This window comes from Liolophura sinensis, chromosome 3 (genome assembly GCF_032854445.1).
Source record: "Liolophura sinensis isolate JHLJ2023 chromosome 3, CUHK_Ljap_v2, whole genome shotgun sequence".
In the NCBI taxonomy this organism is placed as follows: Eukaryota; Metazoa; Mollusca; class Polyplacophora; order Chitonida; family Chitonidae; genus Liolophura; species Liolophura sinensis.
The window spans coordinates 6,278,992-6,302,101 of NC_088297.1; the positions used below are offsets into that span (position 1 = coordinate 6,278,992).

General features: G+C 40.3%; 1 protein-coding gene across 1 annotated transcript in view; it reads right to left on the reverse strand.

The window, feature by feature from the left end:
* LOC135463551 (DNA mismatch repair protein Msh6-like) overlaps positions 1 to 23,110 on the reverse strand; it is a 40,810-nt gene that overhangs the window by 10,972 nt on the left and 6,728 nt on the right. The window contains exons 6-24 of the mRNA XM_064740815.1: positions 22,805 to 22,926; positions 21,417 to 21,599; positions 20,839 to 20,915; positions 19,372 to 19,459; positions 17,327 to 17,386; positions 15,513 to 15,587; positions 13,006 to 13,141; positions 12,436 to 12,575; positions 11,315 to 11,383; positions 8,916 to 8,987; positions 7,651 to 7,861; positions 6,540 to 6,609; positions 5,777 to 5,906; positions 4,774 to 4,882; positions 4,375 to 4,537; positions 3,792 to 3,872; positions 2,117 to 2,212; positions 1,569 to 1,662; positions 369 to 423 (exon numbers count right to left, since the gene is read on the reverse strand). Coding sequence (XP_064596885.1) covers positions 369 to 423; positions 1,569 to 1,662; positions 2,117 to 2,212; positions 3,792 to 3,872; positions 4,375 to 4,537; positions 4,774 to 4,882; positions 5,777 to 5,906; positions 6,540 to 6,609; positions 7,651 to 7,861; positions 8,916 to 8,987; positions 11,315 to 11,383; positions 12,436 to 12,575; positions 13,006 to 13,141; positions 15,513 to 15,587; positions 17,327 to 17,386; positions 19,372 to 19,459; positions 20,839 to 20,915; positions 21,417 to 21,599; positions 22,805 to 22,926 — 2,031 coding nt within the window. The remainder of the gene's footprint in view (positions 1 to 368; positions 424 to 1,568; positions 1,663 to 2,116; positions 2,213 to 3,791; positions 3,873 to 4,374; positions 4,538 to 4,773; positions 4,883 to 5,776; positions 5,907 to 6,539; positions 6,610 to 7,650; positions 7,862 to 8,915; positions 8,988 to 11,314; positions 11,384 to 12,435; positions 12,576 to 13,005; positions 13,142 to 15,512; positions 15,588 to 17,326; positions 17,387 to 19,371; positions 19,460 to 20,838; positions 20,916 to 21,416; positions 21,600 to 22,804; positions 22,927 to 23,110) is intronic.

The following is a 23,110-nucleotide window of genomic DNA, read 5'->3' on the forward strand; positions in this document are numbered from 1 at the left end:
ACAATGGCAGCCAGTATTAAGGTAGCGGGCAACCGCCCAGAGCAGGGGAAATCCATAACCATCTGCAGGTTGCTGCAGACCTTCTCACTTACATGCCAATAGTTTAAAGAATCACAGTATACAATGGCAGCCAGTCTTAAGGTAGCGGGCAACCGCCCAGAGCAGGGGAAATCCATAACCATCTGCTGGTTGCTGGCAGACCTTCCCACTAACATGGACGATTGGAGAACAAGGCCGAACTCAGAGCGACCGCATTGGCCAGACGCCACTGAGTCACAGTGCTGCTATCAAGCTAACCATTTAGCCATATTTAAGATTTACCAAGTCTCACATAAAACAGAAGGTGGACTAGTTTTAGTTTGCCTCACCTGAGGTTGGAATGATGACACCATCTTTCTTTGCTTTGTTGTGATCAAACGCTTCCTGTGTGAATAAAAAGAAAAAAAAAACATAACCTAATACAGAGAATAAACGATGAACCAAAATTTAGTATAAATACAACAAAACTCGAACAATGTGTTTATTAAAATTTATTTAATAGATGTTAGATTCGCTTAATATATTAATATTTTTTTATTAATATAAATTTAATCTTATTTAATACTGTCTATTACAAATTACAATTTTTCCTTCACTTTTGAAAAGAAAATTTTCTCTGTTTCTCAGCAAACATATTAAACTTCTCAGAGTCTTGACTAACTGCATACTCTCTTATACAGATCAGCAAACAGTCCTGTAACCTACCGTCTAAACTTTGCACATAGAACAATGTATTTATGTTTGAAGTTTAACTCCATAATTAACAATTTTTCAGTCATATATCACATTATACTGACACCGGGCCAACAAGAACTGTTTTCTTGCTCTAACCTCTCAAAGCTGAGTGCCAAACAATACTGCAGCAAGTACCGTTTTTAGATTTTTTTTGTACCACCCGACAAGTTTAATCCCGGGTCTCCAGACATCAAAGTGGACACCCTAACCAATAAAGCCACCCCAGCAGTCAGAAAAACACAACAATGCAATACACAGAACATCAGTGAACTCTGAATGGTTCTCTGGGATCATGACCTGCACTCAGCGGTTTTCCTACTCTCTGAAGCAAATAAATCCATGTGCCGAAGCTGACAACCCAAGCTGAATTCATCAACAGCACACCACAGTGTTGATCCCATGAATGTGGTTGGTGTATAGGAACTTCTTTAACAACTTTAACAACTATATTATTGTACACTGGATGTCAGGTAAAGCCATCTCCCTGTCAACAAGGTTGATACCTGCTATAGGATTTGTAATCATCCAATACTGTACATGTAACAGTCTCCAGAAACCTACTCTTTTGTTGTTGTTGTTGTGTTGAACTCCTGTCTTTCTCAATAACTAAGATGCTTGTCGACTTCTGTAAGGTGAATTGTGCATGTTTAAAAAGGAAATTTCTGGGCTTTGAAGATGTAATATGGCTCAGTGAAAGAAGGTAGATGACGTCAGCTTTTGATAGCTTGATTAAAAGCTTGATTGAAAGCAAGGCAGCACAAAGAATCGAGAAGCTACTTTTTCGCACAACTTACATCAAAGGCAGCTAACTCCTCCTGTATGTCTGGGAAACAAGCTTCAGGGTTCTCTCCCTTCGCTATCGTGACAGTCTTTCTTAACAGCTTCGACCTGAAGTAAACAGGAGTTTGTTAAATCACTGACTATTTATGACCAATAGTTCAATGAGGAAACTTGTCCTGAGTCAGCAGTCAGTTCATCGATGATGTTATTTTCAAAATACCAAAAAAATAAAAGAAAATATGTACCACAAAGAGATATTAGGCAACATAAATCCTGTTTTGTGTTTCAGAGGCAATCCGTGACAAAAAATCTAAAAACTGAATAAAAATAAAATTGAAAATCTACCTTTTTATTTTGTTATGATTTTTATGTTTTGCCAGGCTTTCTGATCAAAGATCTGGCCTTATTAAGATATATAAACTATGATTAAATATTTTTTGCATATGTTTCTTAATCAGACTTAAAAAATTCTTTGTTTCAGAGTGCTTTTCTTTTATCATTTTAAGGACAAGCTATTTAACAAACTATACATATTTTGTCAAAATCATTCTTAATCACTTACTTAAACTTGTCTGTGTGAGCCTTGAAGAGTTTCACCATACTGAGGACGGCTTTAAACCCACTCAATGTGCACAGAAAATCTTCAATCTTTCTTTTACTGAAAAACAAATATGTGGATATTGCAAAGATTAATTACATTTAACTTTTGATTATAATTTGTAACTAATTTATTTATTTGATTGTTGTTCAAGAATGTTTGACTTACTCAATGTCAGTTTTTTGGGTAAAGGAAACCAAAGTGTGCAGGGTGAACTGGTGACCAAGTTTTTGACAAACCTTTAAATATATGACACACAGATAACAAATGTTAGACTCTGCAAGCAGCTTCATGAGTACCCTTGGCAATTAAATGTCACTTGGGGCCATGAACAGTGAGAGCAGGGGAATCTACAAACTCCTGTCCAAGGCCGGATTTGAACCCTCAATACCTTAATCACATGGCAGGGGCAGGGGGGTTAGCACGCCAGTGCAGCGCAATGACCTACGAGCCTCTCACCAATTCAGTCAATGTGAGCTCAAGTCCAGCTCATAATGGCTTCCTCTCTGGCCAAGCTGCAGATGGTCCCGGCTGTCCCACAGGCTCTGCCCATGTCTGACAGCTTATTTGTACAGGACAATGTCTGTGTCTGACAGCTTATTTGTACAGGACAATGTGCCTGTCTGACAGCTTATTTGTACAGGACAATGTGCCTGTCTGACAGCTTATTTTTACAGGACAATGTCTGTGTCTGACAGCTTATTTGTACGGGAAAACGTGCCTGTCTGACAGCTTATTTGTACAGGACAATGTCGATGTCTGACAGTTTATTTTTACAGGACAATGTCTGTGTCTGACAGCTTATCTGTACAGGAAAACATCCATGTCTGACAGCTTATCTGTACAGGACAATGTGTGTGTCTGACATCTTATTTGTACAGGACAATGTGCCTGTCTGACAGCTTATTTGTACAGGACAATGTCCATGTCTGACAGCTTATTTTTACAGAACAATGTGCCTGTCTGACAGCTTATTTGTACAGGACAATGTCTGTGTCTGACAGCTTATTTTTACAGGACAATGTCTGCGTCTGACAGCTTATCTGTACAGGAAAACATCCATGTCTGACAGCTTATCTGTACAGGACAATGTCTGTGTCTCACAGCTTATTTGTACAGGACAATGTGCCTGTCTGACAGCTTATTTTTACAGGACAATGTCTGTGTCTGACAGCTTATTTGTACAGGAAAATGTGCCTGTCTGACATCTTATTTGTACAGGACAATGTGCCTGTCTGACAGCTTATTTGTACAAGACAACGTCCCTGTCTGACAGCTTATTTGCACAGGACAATGTCCATGTCTGACAGTTTATTTGTACAGGAAAATGTCTGTATCTCACAGCTTATTTGTACAGGAAAATGTGCCTGTCTGACATCTTATTTGTACAGGACAATGTGCCTGTCTGACAGCTTATTTGTACAAGACAACGTCCCTGTCTGACAGCTTATTTGCACAGGACAATGTCCATGTCTGACAGCTTATTTGTACAGGACAATGTCTGTGTCTGACAGCTTATTTGTACAGGAAAACGTCCATGTCTGACAGCTTATTTGTACAGGACAATGTCCCTGTCTGACGGCTTATTTGTACAGGACAATGTCTGTGTCTGACAGCTTATTTGCAGGTTTGTACTGACCTGTATGTGACCTCCTCATAGAGAATGGCTCTACTCTCCGGGTGATTCTTTCCCTTCATTGGTAAACCCAAGCTATGAATTCTGGAAAGAGACACATCAATAATGCTTCACACTCTCAGTTGTTTCACACATATACATGTACATAGATGTTAAGTTTTTTTTTTTCACAATAGGAAATCTGGTGAGATTTACTCTAAATCTTCAATCTTTTCAACCACGAAAGCACTTTTTTCAGTGGAATTTATGCGTACAATTATTATCCTTTTAATGACAATAAAAATGATTTGTTTGTGTCATTAAAGATGCAAGCTTCATAAAACAGTGTATATTATTTCTCAACACTCCACAGTTCTCTCAGAACAATGGTTGCAGAGGTGGTTGAAAAGGTTGAAGATTTGGGTAGTTATTTAGTCAGCAGGGGAATAAATCAATTCCCTGTCCACAGTTTGGATTAAACTTCCAAGCTTGGCTTGGCTTAATGGTCATTTACATACATGCCATAATAAATCTGTGCTCTAATTTAACTGAACCTGTTATAGTAATCCGTACAGGCATGAGGGAGTTTACTTATATTACCACTCACTTGCTCAAAAGCCTCTCCAAGTCTGGTAATTTTTTAAGTATTTCCGTTGCCTCAACAACCACTTCTTGCCGACCAATCAAATCTTCCACAGCGTCCAGTCGATCATTGATGGATTTGGGGTTACACAGAGGAGCACACAACCACTGACGGAACAGCCTCTTCCCTGAAATTGTTAACACAAACAGCCATGAAAGGGTAGTTTAAATTGAACACAATTATTGCTCATTGTTTGTTGCGGTACTCAAATATTTTCACAGTGAAGTTGATATCAGATTCCCCTATCAAATCAACTTAAAATCTGTTATTCTTTCTCAATTTTGAAAGCAAATCTGAAACACGACTTTCAATAATGGATATAAAGATGTTTCCTGTCTTCTCTAGCAAAAGATAAAGCCTTACCGAAAGGAGTAGAGCAGCGATCCAACTGTTGACTCAGCGTGCCCTCTTGACCTCTTTCTGACCCCAGGTCAACGATGTCAAGGTTTGTCAAGGTCACTCCATCTATGACCTGTGAGACAGAATTAACCGATTTACTTGATTGGTGTTTTATGCCGTACTCAAGATTATTTCACTTATATAACGTCGGCCAGCATCATGGTGTATGGAAGAAAACTGGGCAGAGGGGAAGTCCACAATTATCCACTGGTTGCTGCCAGACCTTCCCACGTTCGGCAGGAGAGGAAGCCAGCATGAGCTGGACTTAAACTCACAGTGACCATATTGGTGGAAGCTCCTGTGTCATCGCGCTATGATGGTGTGCTAAGTTCCTCCGCGACGGAGGCCCTCTGTCAGCTGGGATAATTTCATCAGTTATACACAGGAACATACCAGAGCCTTTCCGCTTACATGTAGCAGGAAGAAGGTAACAAATTTATCATAGAGACGTGGGCTGATTTATGGACTGAAATTATTTTGATGACAGGACAGGCTTTACGAATTACTGGTGGAGGACAAAGGATTAAACCATCTTCACCAGGTACCTGACAAACCTTCAGGGGCTGGGTGTTTAAACCAGTGATCTTCACCAGGTACCTGACAAACCTTCAGGGGCTGGGTGTTTAAAAGTTAAGCCAGGCTTAAATCTTAATACCAGTTTTTGTTCTAATACAAAACTAACACAGGACTTAAATCCAGCTCAAAATTAATGCTTATCTGTTGAAACACTTTTGAACAACCTGGGCCCTGACTTAATTTTATTTTATTCATTTGATTGGTATTTTACGCCGTACTCAAGAATAATTCACTTATACGACGGCGGCCAGCATTAGGATGGGAGAAAAGCAGACTTATAGGGCCTGCTGATACAGCAAGTTTTTTCATGGTCAATGATCTGGTAACCACAGCAAGTCAGCACATTAACCGTCCGATCCAGCAACCAGCCCTACCAGGTCACAACACTTACCATGTGCTGTCTGCCTTTGGTGAAATCAGCTACAGAGTCCTCCACCTTTTCTGCAGCATCCACGGGGATGTACTTCTCAAACTTCTTCATAGACAGCACTTCATCATCCATCAATGAATACTGCAAATACCTGCAAGAGTCACCCATACAAATCTGTTCTTGTACAGAAAGAAAACCCAAGGGCTTTACAAATCTGTACTGCTTTACAAATCTGTTCTTGTAAAGAACGAAAACCAAGAGCTTTACTAATCTGTTCTTGTACAGAACAAAACCCCAAGTGCTTTACAAATCCGTTCTTGTACAGAATGAAAACCCGAGGGCTTTACAAATCTGTTCTTGTACAGAACGAAAACCCGAGGGCTTTACAAATCTGTTCTTGTACAGAATGAAAACCCAAGAGCTTTACAAATCTGTACTGCTTTACACATCTGTTCTTGTAAAGAACGAAAACCAAGTGCTTTACAAATCTGTTCTTGTACAGAACGAAAACCAGAGGGCTTTACAAATCTGTTCTTGTACAGAACGAAAACCTGAGGGCTTTACAAATCTGTTCTTGTACAGAACAAAAACCCAAGGGCTTTACCGGAGTCCGCATTTTTCATTCAAAATCATGAGAGTAAGTACTTTGTATGCGAGCTTAAACAAATCTATGCCAGGGATATAAATCCCCAACATGAAAAATCACGACGACATGTGCAAGAAAATTCCCAAAATAATGAAACAGGCCAACATGGGAAGTGTTAAGTCTGTTTAGCATACATACCAAGTGATGGCCCCCAGTGCTTTGAGAGCCAAGTCACACCCGTCCGCTGGCGACAATCCCAGAGAGTCAGCTGAAAAATTTGTATAAATATTCAGAAGCTGCTCCTGTAAAGACATTCAAACCTACTCCACTTAACACTTAATACAGCTAGAAGGTTAAGGGAGGGGAGGATGGGGGGGCCTGCGTCATAACACTTAATACAGCTAGAAGGTTAAGGGAGGGGAGGATAGGGGGGGGCCTGCGTCATAACACTTAATACAGCTAGAAGGTTAAGGGAGGGGAGGATGGGGGGGGTCTGCATCATTACACTTAATACAGCTAGAAGGTCAAGGGAGGGGAGGAGGGGGGGGGCTGCGTCATAAGTTATCAGCTATTTCCTCTTGTCACATGGATCTTATTGCTTGAAGGTTGTGGGGGACCTGCAGACTACGCTATCTCTTCTCACACAGATCTTATTGTCTGAAGGTTGTGGGGGGGCCTGCGGCATAAGCTATCAGCTATTTCCTCTTGTCACATGGATCTTATTGCTTGAAGGTTGTGGGGGACCTGCAGACTACGCTATCTCTTCTCACACAGATCTTATTGTCTGAAGGTTGTGGGGGGCCTGCGGCATAAGCTATCAGCTATTTCCTCTTGTCACATGGATCTTATTGCTTGAAGGTTGTGGGGGACGTGCAGACTACGCTATCTCTTCTCACACAGATCTTATTGTCTGAAGGTTGTGGGGGGCCTGCGGCATAAGCTATCAGCTATTTCCTCTCCTAACAACAGCTTAAAACTCAATGGGTTTACCTGTAGTACTTCAAGTTTTCACATTATTTCATACTTTCACAAGACTTTAGATACACACTTTAATCAGTTATACATTTGATATAATCATTCCTAAACTTTTCACTGGAACCCTTCAGTTAATATTCATTTGCAAGCTGACAATTTTTCACTTTGTAAATCACAGCATTCAAATCATGGCCTTCACATACTGTATAAATGCCCTACTCTGCTCTCACAGACGGTTTCATTGTGCATCAAGTTTGGCGAAAAAAACAGGGAAATGAAACAAAAACAGGTTTTTTTTCTTTTGTTTCCTTTGTATTTATCATCAACAACTCACTTTCTGAGATCATCTCCTGAACGACACCTGGCCATTTCACACCTGTGTGTCCTTCCTCAGTAAAGTAGTCCGCCTCTGCCAGTTTCTTCAGGGTCTTGCTGCTATCCCAAAATTCTGTGCCAGATGTCAAACCTTCCTTTATAACGGAGGTCAGATTGGAGTTCAGCACCTGATGAGTCCGACTAGTCATTTTCCCACGCTCAAACAGAATCTGTCGGAAAATAAGACAACAAATAATATAACCTTAAGTTGTTTTTTGGTTTATCTTTGAGCGAGTTTATTTACGCTACAAATCAACGTTCAATGTGAAGGTCTTACAAGGCTCTTCAGTCTGCCATATCAGAGGAACTAGAAACACTCTGTCGCTAAGGTCATACCATATCCTCTTACTACATGTATGTCTATAGGCAAAGACAATACTAATATAAAATATATGTCATTTCAAAGGCCATTAAAACACTGTCATGACGGTCCTGGGATTAAATGGTCAGATTCACACAACCGAATACAATGCATCTAAAACACTGGACTCCACAGTGGTCTTTTCTAACCTCATCTGGTGACCAATGGCATCATTTCAAGTGTTGGCCACTGAACATACAGACTACTCCACATTCAATATACATGTATATGCTGGCTTTCTCTCCGGCCAGACCTTCCAGCAACCTGTGGGTGGTCGTGGGTTTCCCACGGGCTCTGCCCAGTTTCCTCTCACCATAATGCTGGCCGCTGTCGTATACGTGAAATATTCTTGAGTACGGCGTAAAACACCAATCAAATAAATAAATAAATATACACATACATATACTGTTGTAAATGCAAATTATTCCAAGAGAAGGAATACAGATGCAACATTATTTACACTCACTGGAGTCCAAGAGACCACCATAAAATCCTGTCTTAAAGGCATTCTACTCGATGGAAAGACTGAATCAAACCATTTTCCTGAACGGGTAAATTTGAGTTATTATTCACGTTTGTGTTTTCTTTGTTTATGAAGTCTTTGGTCTGACTGAATTGTCTGAACCAATGTTCCCATCTTTGAAGTCAAGAATCTCACACCTTCATCCATGGAAGCGCAGTCCTTCACTTTGACCATCATTAATGATATGCTCAATGGGGCTAACCTCCCTGTCCCTCCAGAAAATGGCCCTAAATATTTAAGTTTTCACTGGAATTTGATAGAAATTTTTTTTTTTTTAACATCCACAAAGATGTTAAGATATTTTATGAAAGGTGCTCCAAGTTGCTTTATAACTACTTACCTGCACAGGTGTGTAATGTGCAATCAAGGTACGCAGACGTGACGAGTACCTGTCATCTGAGAACTGACCAATCTGTGAACACATAAGCGTAACAAATCAGTTATACATGTACTGGAGGTGAAAACCAAAGTGCACTGAGTAAACCACTGATCCATTAGCAAGTTACTAACAAAATTTCTAAGGCATGACCTCTTATTGAGAGCAAGGTACCATCAACACAAATGTACAAAAATTTTTTAGAGGGAGTAACCCACTAGACACAAGGTTTCATTTTAATAATTCTCAACCCAGTGCACACGGACAACATCTGTTGTTGAAAACAAGATTTCTTGATCCAAACAAGAAACAGGAGTTTAGGTGAACACAACCTAGGCCCCAACAAATGCATTTGTTTGAAATGTATAAAAGATTACCAGCAGCACTGTGGTGACAACCCCTGAGGGAAATCTTTATGGGTGTTGATGACAGATATGTGGTTAACGTGACAACTGCACAAAATGTATCCACCAGAAATGAAAACTTCATGCAGAAAACAGTTGGAGTTGTAACCTGGACACAAAATCATTTCTATTTACATATACAGCATACATAAGGAAAATGAGTATCTGGTTACCCATGACAACCACGGAAATGGACAAATGTGAGTCGCGACACATCGTCATGTATGCATCTATGTATCCACCAAAAATTAAATCTCTGCGGAAAACTGTTGGAGTTCTAGCCCGACACAAAATCAAATCATTTATGGTATAGTATACATAGGGAAATGGCAATCTGGTAAGCATGATAACTGCGGAAATAGACAGATGTGAGTCGCTACACATCCTCATCTGTGTACGTATGTATCCACCAAACATTAAAACAACTGAAAATATGGCTTGGACACGAATATGGACGGAGCGACAGACAGACAAAATCGCTCTAACATAATACAGGGTTCGCACGCCCGACAGCCGTAAAAATTCAAGGACTTTTCAAGTACTTTCAATTACTTAAAATACAAATTCAAGTACCTCAAACGACAGTCACAATCTCCGCTTTCGCATACAAACTGTGACAACAGGGGCAACTTCAATACTTTTATAGGTCATTTCATAAGCGTGGTACAGCCATGCCGTGGCATTCGACCGGTACGCACGTGTTTGTTAACAGCACCACTGTCAGTCACCAGTAGTCCAGGGTGAACTTGCCCATACTGGAGACATCTATACTTCGAAGACACAATCGGCAGTATGCCCGATTGACACTGCTGGTGTTGCGCACAAGCTAGTCCTTGAAATCTGGGAACTGCAGCCATTCATCACTAAAAAGACAGTTGCCTGGTGTCTCTAATGGTTTTTTCACGCACCAAATCACTCTCAATGACTACAGCGTAAGTTCTTACCGCCAAACAAAAAAATGGCGATCTTAGTGTGTAGTGGCGCAAAACTATGACTGCGTACATACCATTGGCGGCCGCTTTAGGCGCATGCACGTTGCCAGTTGATTCACAGATTCTTACCACCGAATAACTTTATTGACGTGACACACACAAAATCAAGTGCTTTCAAAGACCTCCACATAAAAATGGTCAAATTCAAGGACTTTCCAGTCCTTTAATTACCAAAATAAAATTCAAGTACTTTCAAGTTCTTCAAGGACGCGTGCGAACTCTGATAATATGCCCGGCCCAATGGCAGGGGCATATAAAAATCCACGAAATTTACTCGTGTGCAGGTAACAACAAAAATTCACTCCATCCAAAGATTCAGCTTGTACAATTTTGGGCAACAAAAAATCTAGAAACATATGAGGCGGGCACATGATTTCGCTTGTCTGCGGGCAATCTGGATCTTGTGAGATCCAATGACGTCTACATCAACCAATCAGGGTCCAAGAAATGTCATGTGGGTTCATACAAATGGAAGCTGTGACTCAACTTTTTGGGGTCACATGACCTTGAACGTATCATGTGACAGTCTTTCAACACTGTAATCTTCAAAAATAGAAAACAAATGTTGCTCATGGGCAGCTAACTGATACTCCGAAACATCTGCTACAACAAATATTGTCCATGTGGGCTTGAGTCTTCAGCCGTAAAAAAACAACAACAGCTCCCCTCCACTTTTTCCCTTGCCTTCCCTCCTATTCCCCCCGCCCCCAGAACTCCATTTTAATGTGCAGAACACTCAAAATAACAGCATATATAACCAGAAATGTTAAGGCCTTGGAGTCCACAGAATGCAGAGCTCAAATTTAACCGATTAAATGAAAATAGAACGAACTGTATTTCTTTCAGTCAGGTTAATATTTGTTGAATTCTACAAATGAAATGAGAAGTAACTTTTTTTCATTCTACAACCAATTATATAAAGGCTGTGAACAGAACAGAGATGACTAGCTGCCAGTGAGTAACTTACATGTACGGTGCCGATGGACGTATCCACAAAACAAACCCCAAATAAGCTCAGGCCATTCTGGGATGCCTCCTGGATAACACACGAAACATCTCAATTAACTGTGTGTAAACGATGACTAAATTTCTTGCTTGTTAAACAAACAGCACATTTGTAGTGATAAGTTATACTGATATGCGCTTTTGTTCACAACCTTGTCCCAAGCTTTTTCATTCACATGACAATGGTCAGTTTTTATGGCTGGAGGAAACTTACGTATGTACGTATGTTTGTGGTTAAACTTCGTCCGTAACAATTTTTCAGTCATACGACCACACGGACTCATTAGGTGTGTGTACATATATTGTCTCTCCTTGTGGCGGAGCGAGTCCATGCTACCGAAGTGCTGCCACCACTGCAGTATCATGCTGAAGACACCAGACATGACACCCCACCCAGTCACATTAGATGGCACTGGGCCAACAGTCCTGTTTCCTTGCTCTAACCTCTCTGAGTTGAGTGCTCAGTGCCAAGCGTGGAAGCAACAAGTGCCATTTTTAAAGCCTTTGGTATGACCCCACCCAGGATCGCCCGACTTCAAGGCAGATGCTCCAACCATTAGGCCACCAAAGTGGTCATTTACAAAACTCTAACATCATAAAATGACATCGTGAATAGCCAACTCTGTGTTTCGGTACAGATTGTGATCAACACACTTACCTTTTCAGCCACCGCCAGCAGGTAGTTGTTCTGAGCCTCACTTGTATCTCAGTGTTTCAGTACAGATTGTGATCAACACACTTACCTTTTCAGCCACCGCCAGCAGGTAGTTGTTCTGAGCCTCACTTGTATCTCAGTGTTTCGGTACAGTTTGTGATCAACACACTTACCTTTTCAGCCACTGCCAGCAGGTAGTTGTTCTGAGCCTCACTTGTATCTCAGTGTTTCAGTACAGATTGTGATCAACACACTTACCTTTTCAGCCACCGCCAGCAGGTAGTTGTTCTGAGCCTCACTTGTATCTCAGTGTTTCGGTACAGTTTGTGATCAACACACTTACCTTTTCAGCCACCGCCAGCAGGTAGTTGTTCTGAGCCTCACCTGTACCTCAGTGTTTCGGTACAGTTTGTGATCAACACACTTACCTTTTCAGCCACCGCCAGCAGGTAGTTGTTCTGAGCCTCACTTGTATCTCCGTCGATAAAGCTGAAAGTCTTTGTCCCCTTGGATGTGATCCTACAGATTTCACGCTTCACAACTTTGTCAAATTTGGTAGTTTTTACACCTGGAAGCAGACATAACAATACAAATAAAGTTCAAGCCCCTTCATGCTGGCTCCTTCCTTGGTTGTAAGTGGGAAGGTCTGTCAGCAACCTGCGGATGATCGTGGGTTTTCCCTGTTAGTGCCAGGTTTCCTCCCACTATCACACTGGTCACCGCCCATAAAATGTTCAATGTTCAAAATGACTTTACGTTTGCATAAATTCATAATGCTAAGCTGTTATATGTGTCTAACAAAGTGCAATGTACATAAGAACATGCGAAATACAAAACTGAAATTCTAACTGTTTCTGATCATTGGAGTGAACACAATACAGATTCGTTATGATCACCTTGAAGGTACTGGCACATTTCCTCAATGGAACAAGGTACACACGATTTGTAAAATAAAATGAAAAATAAGAGTAAAAAAAAGCCTCCAGCTCTAAACTTACTAGTTTTACACCTTTCCGCCATCATTTCGGGCGTTTCTGTTTGTTCTATTCTGGCAACCTTGTAGCCTTTCTGTATGAGCGTGTCAGCATAGCGACCATAAGCGATCTCCGGGAAGCCAGAGTGAGCATAGTCTCCCTAACACAGACAACAAATCAGCATAAAGTCTTATTATCTAAAACTCAGGACAAAATAATTAATGTACTAATATGTGTATGTATACATAATATATGGATCATCTTCATAACTTACACGTACTTGTTACATAGCCAACAATAAACAAAGTCTCTGTGTGTCAGGCAATTTGCACAATGGGTTGGGGAAGACAACTCTCATTTTCTAAAGACTAGATAAATTTATTTAATACTGACAGTGTGATTAACATATAAGTTGTAGACGGTACACTGATATTTGAATTCATCAGCCTACCTTGATGCAGGCCAAATTTTGAGACCGTTCATAGTTTACATGTATGGGTAGGTCACATGACAGACCCCCAAATCATAAAGCCGTCTTAGACTTTAGTCAGATTTTGTAATAAGTTAACTGTGGTGGAGGCAGATTTAAATAAAATCACTAATTTTCACTTTTATCAAGTCTAAGACAAATATATGTATTAAAATAAAAATGTATAAGGTAATTAGGTCACAATTTTAGCACAGTGAATTGTTTTGAAGCAACAACTAAATCTGTCTTAAGTCAAGGACAGCTTCATGATCAGGAGCCTGGATCTTTCATAAGCCTTGAGGTACATTCATTGCTTGTCCTTATATAAATTGTAGATGACACTAAGGGACTGTCTCCACAAATCATGTGCCTTCAAATAGCACAAAAATTTTGTCTGCGATATTGCAAACAATTGGTGTTGGGACGATAATTTGAAACAGTCGCAGACACAGTTATTTGAAACAGGACTTTAGTTTTTACAACAGAGCAGGCTGAAAGCAGTCCTCAGACACAGTTGGGGGAAACGAAAGCAGACAATGGCAATTACGCCCTTGAACAGGAAGATTGCATGCTTTGAGAGAGAGGGGGAGGGAGAGCTCGACCATCGCTTAACCTTAATATGTCAACTTAGACATTCAGAGGCATTTCCATCATGTGGCTAAACACCAGACTTTCTTGCTCCAGTCTGATACTGCAACGGGACATTCTGTGACTGAAAACTTACCGTAACTATATCACGGGCTCATTGCGCTCTGCACAGGTTATTCTCCATGCCATTATGTTAATTCGTCAGAATCACGCACACATGTAACGACAACCCTGTATGCTGTTGATTTACACAACTTAAATGCGCAAGTTCCTTTCTGAAACTCATGTCTATGCCTATAATATTTTGTTTGAAGTCACTGTTTCAGACACAACGTATATGAAAGTAGGAACAAGGTTGAAAATAAAGTTCATCGAGAAAGGGAAAGATGTTGCGGACGTGCAACTACAACAAATTTGTTGCTGAATGTTAGACTTTGTGACCTCATATATTGTGCTATGATTTTTTTGCACTCAAAAGACAAAACAGACGAGAATTTAGATTAACGAAGAATTGGGTTTTATCGACGTGTTACAGGGTTTTGTTACTTTCCTGAACGAACCATACAGTGTCATTATTCCCGGAATATGGGTATTATTTTATAATAAATGTCTGTTGATTAAAGATTTTACACAAAAAAATCCCATGCCCTCCAGTGGATACGAGACCCTTCCACAGCCCCAGGGTGAACCCACGAGACCCTTCCACAGCCCCAGGGTGAACCCCCTTCCTCCTCTCAGAAACCTACAGGGATCAGGCTGAAGTAATTTAAATACTTATTAGCAGCAAAAACACACAACACACAAAAATTGTTCTATGATTCTCAAATTCAGTCAATCCTGTGAAGACTTGAAACATATCCCTATATGTATTACGAAATTATGATTTTAATACTGTGTATCGTTAATCCTGTATATTTTATTTATTTCTTAATCTTGGCAGTTTTAAAGTATTCACCAATAAATGCATGTACATCACCATAAAAACAGTCACACTAGTTTTTGCCCATTTTTATTATTTTCTCGGACAAATCATAGCTATTTAAAATGTAACCCATTTCAAATACTTTGCTGAAATTATTTGTCAAATGTAAAGGACTAATATTTAGATTCGAATCCCGGGGATGGTGAATTCTCCATGCCAAAAAAAATGGACTTTTTCTCCTCGAGAAAGTGTGGACTGTTTACCTTTTAGGTATTCTCACTTATGAGGGAAAATATACTCGTTTTTATTCCACGCCCACATGGCGCCTGTCCCCTTCCTTTTCTCCCCTGTACTCCTAGTCAACACACGCATATTGTGAGAACAAATATGTTAGCTCAAACAACAGGTGTAAGTTTGAATCCTATATGTCAATCGTAGAATACAAGAGGGAAGTACACGATTTATGGGGGACAGTCCCTAACAGACACATAAAAGGACAAAATCTGAAAGTCTAAAATCATTGTGAACAATTTCATGACCATTTCGACTTACCTTCATGTAGATCAGACCTAATTCATTGACAGCGATAGCCGCATCCATGTGGAACAACTCATAAAATTTTCCCATCTGAAATAAACAGAACATACGGTAAATGACCTTAAGTTTCGCACCTGAGAAACTGTCGGCAAGATGACAAAAGAGTGATTAGCCCCTCGCCCGTTTCGTTACCCTGCATGGCGCTTAGCAGCTCTGGGTGCAAATCCTGGCCACGTCGGTCAAGTCACTGACAGTGAGGTGTGCAGGTCTCCCGACTAGTAGGTATACATGGACATCTCTCAGGTGACGTCTACTACAAACCTTGAAATTCCAAACACTGTCTCAAAGTATGACCACGCCACACAGGGAATGTACATGCACAATATGCACTGCAGATGAACCGACTGTTTGGGATAGGCCTCTGTGGAAGTCCTCTCACACCGTTATCTGGTGAACAATTATCTACTGAGAGCCCTCATTATGCAACCAATGTGTGGGGTTTCCACAAACCATGACGATTTACTGTTAGACCTTTTTGGTACCACTTTGTGCGAGTCTGGCATATCAGGAGACAGGATTTGCTTGGGGGATCACATCAGGAGTTAGCGCAACACCGTCACTGACTTTATATCAAAATGAAATGCATTGTTTCATGATTTCCTGAATACAGTTTTTCCCACAGGTGATTTACGTGTCACCCACGGCAGGTGCGATTATTGTTTTACCTTTCGCCAGCAAATATCATGTCATCAATGGGTAGACACGTGGAAATTTCGCGTCCTGTGATCGTAAGTGGCTCATATTTACATGTAGATAAAACCAATCTGTAGGACTCAAATTTCATCTGCGGGGACTTGATTAGTATTAAGTATTCATGTTTATGAAATATGGGCAAAAGCTGAAAGCCTTTCAAATTATGCCTGAACTAACAAGAAATGTTCAGCCGCAGTGGTACAAACGCACGTACATGTATGTAAGTGTCGCTTTGATTACAGTTTGACACCTTCCTGTCCCTCTGCTGGTCGGCCTAGTTTGCAAGTATTGATCTGCAGTGTGCTAACTTCTGCTACAGCTTTGTATATGGCATAGCCCTGTAGTTTGAAAATGGATACTTAACATGACACTCCAAATGTGCAAAGGTACTGGGTGGTTATGCTTTATATCCACAGAGTTTTCTGAGAAATTCCCATTTATCACAAAATAACGATAATAAAACAATGAACCTGATGCGAAGTGCATGTGTAAAAATTATTATGATTAAAACTGAGGAAAACATGAACTGTTGGAGGTAGGAGCATAGACTAACTGCTAAGGGCAAAACTTTGGGTCATTTACAGTAATCAGCTCCACTGATGTCAACTTCGCAAAAGCAAAATAGAAACTAATATTTATTTATTTATTTGATTGGTGTTTTACGCCGTACTCAAGAATATTTCACTTATACGACGGCGGCCAGCATTATGGTGGGTGGAAACCGGGCACAGCCCGGGGGAAACCCACGACCATCCACAGGTTGCTGACAGACCTTCCCACATATGGCCGCAGAGGAAGCCAGCGTGGGCTGGTCTTGAACTCACAGCAACTGCATTGGTGAGAGACTCCTGGGTCATTACGCTGCGCTAACACGCTAACCAACTGAGCCACGGAGGCCCCTAAAAACTAATAAAAGTTCACTATATTTAAAATCAACCACATTATAAAGTTTCTTTCACTTCAAATTTGTCTTCATATCAAATACACAAATGTCTGGCTGTACAAGCTGTAAACTGTTTGAAATGATAGTTATCCCGACTCTGTAGTTTGGACAGATCACAACTGTAACCACTCACCTTAAAAAATAAAACTGTGTCAAAATGAGCTCGTTTGATTTCCCACCACTGACGCATGGCCTACAAAAATACAAATCTTATTCCAAAAGTGGACTGTTGTTCATAAACAGCAAGCATGATCAAGCCAGTTAATTATTCATCTTGCTGGTAATCGATCAGTTTGAAAAATACAGCGTTTCACCTAAGTTTGGTTTATACAAGTGACACATTTTTGCTCGATTCATCTACATTCTTGGGCCAATTATGAGTTTCAGTTAACTTTGATTAATTTTTTACCAAGAAAACTTTATTATTGTCAACAGAAGTGTCATTTAAAGGATTAGTGTCCAGACTGATAATTTATTCATAATTAGCTTTCCCTGCATATACTGTTACATATATATATAATATATGTAAAAATAAATAAATATATATATAAAAAAAAATATTCAATCAAAGTACATTCATCCGAGTAGAAAGGCATTAAAATCACTAGATAATGAGGCTGGGTTTATGCATTTTTTCCGCCAACACTTGGTAGTCTCCGCCGAATGACGTCATACAAGTCCAACCATCAACAGCTGTCAGACCTTCACCATTTAGTTTAGCATTAAAAAACCACACAAGTGACAACAAGTATATCAAATTTCTCCACGAAATGGTCGTCAAAGAACCCTGGATTTTTTTCAAGTTTCCAGACAACTTGAGCATGGATTCACTGCACAAGAAAGAAGGGTCTTATCCCCACCAAACACAACCAAATATTTGCCAGGCAGGCAAGAGCTGGGATAAGAAATCCTTGCGGGAAGCTAAATTTTAACAGCACAGAGGAAAAATCTAGCTTTAAATAGATGCATATAAACTCTGGTGAGATGGCTTGGTGGGTGTAAAACAAAGCCAGAGTTCATCAAATTTACTCATCACAGATCGAGAACAAGTGACATCTCTTTGAATACTGCTCAGGGTAGGTGCGAAAGCAATCTTACAGAGTGATAATCCATCCTCCAGTGTTTTAATCTCTGATCCAGATACCGAGGATTAGCGAAACAAGAGGATTAAAGACACTTTTCAAAACACATGTACCTGTTTAACATGCCAGAGGAAAATTGAACAGTTAGAAGAGGTTTTTTCAGTATTGCCTTGATTAAATGCACGAAAATTAATTGCCTGCGAACCCATTTTTGAAGTAAATCCACTCGGGAAATACAATGATATTTATTGTGAAGCGGACAGAAGGAAAGAATAGTAAAAATTAAATCTGATATACACACGAAATGTAGACCTACAGTGTAACACAGGATAAAGCTACAGCTAACCAGTCCGCATTGCAAGAGCGATTGAAAATGCCTGGACAAAGTTTAAATTCAACGTCTGAAAACTCTAAAGTCTGAGCAGAGAAGCCTGTGTCATAAACTGTAACTTCAACATCGTCCACTGCAGGTTCAAACTGATACAACAGTGTAATTGCTTTTGCCTAGTTAGAATCCATCTTGAAAATCACATCATTTTGATACAAATTCTCAGGTTATTTAGGCCAGCTAGACTTGGATTGGCCATCTATGACATCACCCGCTGAGAGTTTACCTTACGGCCGGCTGGAGATTGGCTAGGGTAGTAAACGTATTGTTTTTGGTGTACTTTAAGTCATAATTACATTTCTCAGAGGCCCTCCTGGTAACACACTGTTAAACAGGTTATAATCTTTATACTTAGGACAAGTAGCTAAATCTGGACACTAATCCTTTAAGGCCTTCATGTGCTTGTGAAAGTGGGTTATTACAGGTCAAAGTTCAGGTGAAAACATGATCCTGTCATTCTGCAATTTTTTCTCATGTTTGTAAGGTGTTTATTCAAGCACATTCTGATGCCATTATACTGTGAAGATTGATAACATTATACTTTTCGTGAAGCCCTGAAATTGGCCAGTGCAATGAGTGTAGTTTCAAAATATGTATTAATTGCAAAGAAAGTTGCTCTTTCATATGCGAAAAGGTTGAGCAATTAGGGCAAATGTATTTATAGTTTTTACACTTCATTCTGCTGGAAGCACACTTATTTTCACTTACAGGTGTTGTGTCTTTCAGGAAGGAATCCGGAATGTAGAGAGTTCTGGGATCATATTCAGGGTCTGTCCGCAATCTTCTGTCCTTGTCCCTGAAACAATAACCTTCAAATGTAACAAACACACATGTAGACTGGTATACCCATACCTGCATACAGCTTTCAAATAATTTTTACTTTGGTTCCATTCACTGCTGAAGAGAAATATTTTTTTTCTAACTCTTTTAAGGTCATCCAAGCACTTGCTTTGACCACTTTTGTTTTTTATTCTCCTTCTCTGTCTTGACTTCTTTTTTTGCGTCTGACTTCTTATTACACCAGCCCCAACAGCACAGCTTAAAGAGCATCCACTTTTGGGGGCGGTGGATCCAGTGTCAATCTTGGGTCGCGTCACACCTATGACTTTGAAAGAGGAAGTTGTAACTTAGTGTAATGACTGGTTGACCTGTTATCAGTATAATGGCTCCTGGTGTGGCAGATTACTTCTCTTCGGTAAGGCGCCTTAGTGAAGCAGCACTACATAAGGAGGCACATTACATGCACTCTAAGGATTCCTTCGTCATCATATGACTGAAAAATTGTTAAGTACGACGTTAAAACCCAAGCACTTTTACTACACCCTGTACAATGTACCCTGCCATGTAAATAACTCTTCAGTTTAATATGGTCTCTCCCCCAAAGTATTCCAGGTGTTCTGCAACTTTGTCCAGAATTCTAAGCATTGTTTAAAGATCACTGCCTCAAACATTTAAGTATGAGAGAATACCATTTGTCACCACACCTGTGTGAACAACAAAAATGCCTTGATTAAAGTTTTGATGGAGCAAGACTAACAAATTACTCCAGCGGATACCTAAAGTGACAATATGTTTACTAATTTTTCTGTTAGATGATTTTTTTTTTTTGGGATTGGTGTTTTACGCCGTATTCAAGAATATTTCACTTATACGACGGCGGCCAGCATTATGGTGGGTGGAAACCGGGCACAGCCCGGGGGAAACCCACGACCATCCACAGGTTGCTGGCAGACCTTCCCACGTACGGCCGGAGAGGAAGCCAGCATGAACTGGACTTGAACGCACAGCGACTGCATTGGTAAGAGACTCCTGGGTCATTACGCTGCGCTAGCGCGCTAACCAACTGAGCCGCAGAGGCCCCTGTCTGTTAAACCTTATAAAGAAAGTTAACAATGTTGTAATGCACGTCCTCTACCAATTTTGTCCAAAATTAATGAATTGGTCCAAAAACTCGAACCGGATCCAAGTTTCAATCTACAGCGAACTAAAAATAAGACAAAAAACAGCCATATATTTGACATTTAGATTTACAACTTTGTAACGATGAAGTCCTGTATGAAGTTTCCACTCAATGCAATGAATTGTTATGGACAACTGTTTGTTGACAGACTGAGAAGTAAATCCATCGTCAGTTAGAGGAGAATCATCGCGTTGTTGCTTTCCTTTGAACCTCACCTGATCTTGTCTGGCTTCAGGAACTCCAGCTGAAGATGCTTGAAAACAGTTGTTGTCTCCCCTTCAGGGCTTGAACTCTTCAGGGAGAAAAAAAAGAAAAGAAGCCTGTTAAAAATATTTCTTTATTTTATTTATTTGATTCGTTTAATTTATTTATTTGATTCGTAATAAATTTATTTATTTTATTTAAAATTTATTATTTCATTTTTAATAATTTATTATTTTAAAATTATTTTATTACGCTGTAATATAGGAATATTTTACTCATAAGACAGCAGCGAGCATTATGGTAGGAGGAAACCAAGCAAGCCACAACCATCCACAGGTGGCTGGCAGAATTTCTTATGTACAGCCAGGGAGGCAACCTGCATGAGCTGAACTCACAGCGACCACATTGGTGAGAGGCTCCTGGGTCATTACGCCACCCAATAAGTCACAGAGGCTCCTCATTAAAAAAAAAGCTACAGGTAGGACCAAGCATTTTTCAGAAAGTGTAAAATGAAAACTTTTAAACGCTTCAAAAAGCTTGTTTCTTGAGGCGAAAGCATCTCTGTAGCTGTAATCTGAGAAAGTCTCACCATTTCTGGTGCCGAGAAAGAGGCCAATTTGGACTTTGTTTTAGCTCCGACTGTTGGGGTAAATGATGGGGAGCAGTTGGTGTTTCGGCGAGGAGTTGACGAGGCAGAAAACGACTCAAGACTTTCCTGGGAGGACTTTTTCTCAGATTTTGTGCCTGCTGATCGTTTCCTCTTTCTCGAATTCTGCATAAATAAAATAATATGGTTTATACGATATCACATGCATTCATTGGTATCAGATATATGTACAGTGTTTCGATTGGGTGTTACTTTTTAGGATTTTCTATCCACGATAAAAGACATTTAAAGTAGGATAAAATATGGCGACCTAATGTAACATCACATCACATTCTTTAAACATATTTTCCTTCATTGTCTTCAAAAAATTTTGAAAACAGTTATTTCCTGTAAAACCATCGCTCAGCCACAGTGCTGCCAAAGTGAGATGCTTTGCATGACATCGCTCAGCCACAGTGCTGCTTCACAGACACCTGGCATGACCGTTCAGTCACAGTGCTGCCTCACTGAGACACCTGGCATGACATCGCTCAGCCACAGTGCTGCCTCAGTGAAACACTTAGCATGACATCGCTCAGCCACAGTGCTGCCTCAGTGAGATACTTGGCATGACATCGCTCAGCCACAGTGCTGCCTCACTGAGACACCTGGCATGACATCGCTCAGCCACAGTGCTGCCTCAGTGAGATACTTGGTATGACATCGCTCAGCCAAAGAGTACCAACACTACACCGTACTAGTATATATTTTGTCTTTCGCAGTATCCCCAGTGACAAGGCAACAGAATTGCACAGTTTGAAGTCAGATAAAGTCTCATTTGCTAAATCCAAATCACATTCAATGGTCTGATTGAGTGGTTTTGGAACACTTAGACTGAACCAGGTTCTGTCCATTCAGGAAAACCAAAAAGCTGGTAGAATATACCACAAATATCCAGGCAAAGCCAGCGGTGAAAGTAACAGTGTGTCTAGTAGTCCCGGTCTGGCGTACTATTCACAGCAATGTCTCAGTACCTAATATTGCTATCTGTAGTCTTGTAATTTTTTGTATTTCCAGATGTGTGTGGACAGGGCTTTTGTCCAGAGTGGGAGAGGGAGAGGTGGGGATGGGGTGTGGGGGTGAAGGAAAGAGGCAGATCGACAATCACAGCAAAAACCCGGAGGAGAATCTTGGGGCCTGTAAGCCCCACACTCCTACACTGCCAGAAACAAGATCTGGCCATACATATTTTAAAATGTTGATCCACGTTATCAGTGGTCTTTGTATCATTATTCATGCCTTTATAAAATTTATGGTCACTTTACAAAATTCCATGTCACACATGGTTGTCTCAAGCGGATGTTCACGCTCTGCAAAACTTTAATTTCTACTACCTTGACTGGAGAGTCCACTTCCGATGCTGATTCAGGTGACGAGACTTCATTTTCATCCACCCCACTGCTTCCACTATCACTTTCACTATCATCATCAGAGGGGGGTTTGAATTCATCGCCTGTCAATCAAAATATATCAAAGGTCACAACAATGCTACAACTGGACAGTCCAGAAAAAGGGATAAACCTTTACAAGAAATCTTTATACATTTTAGTAATTCTTTTTTTAGATTGCTTTTATATGAAAATAAATGAAGACAGACGCTTGGATTCTAAATTCTAGACCGTGCCTTGATGGTACAT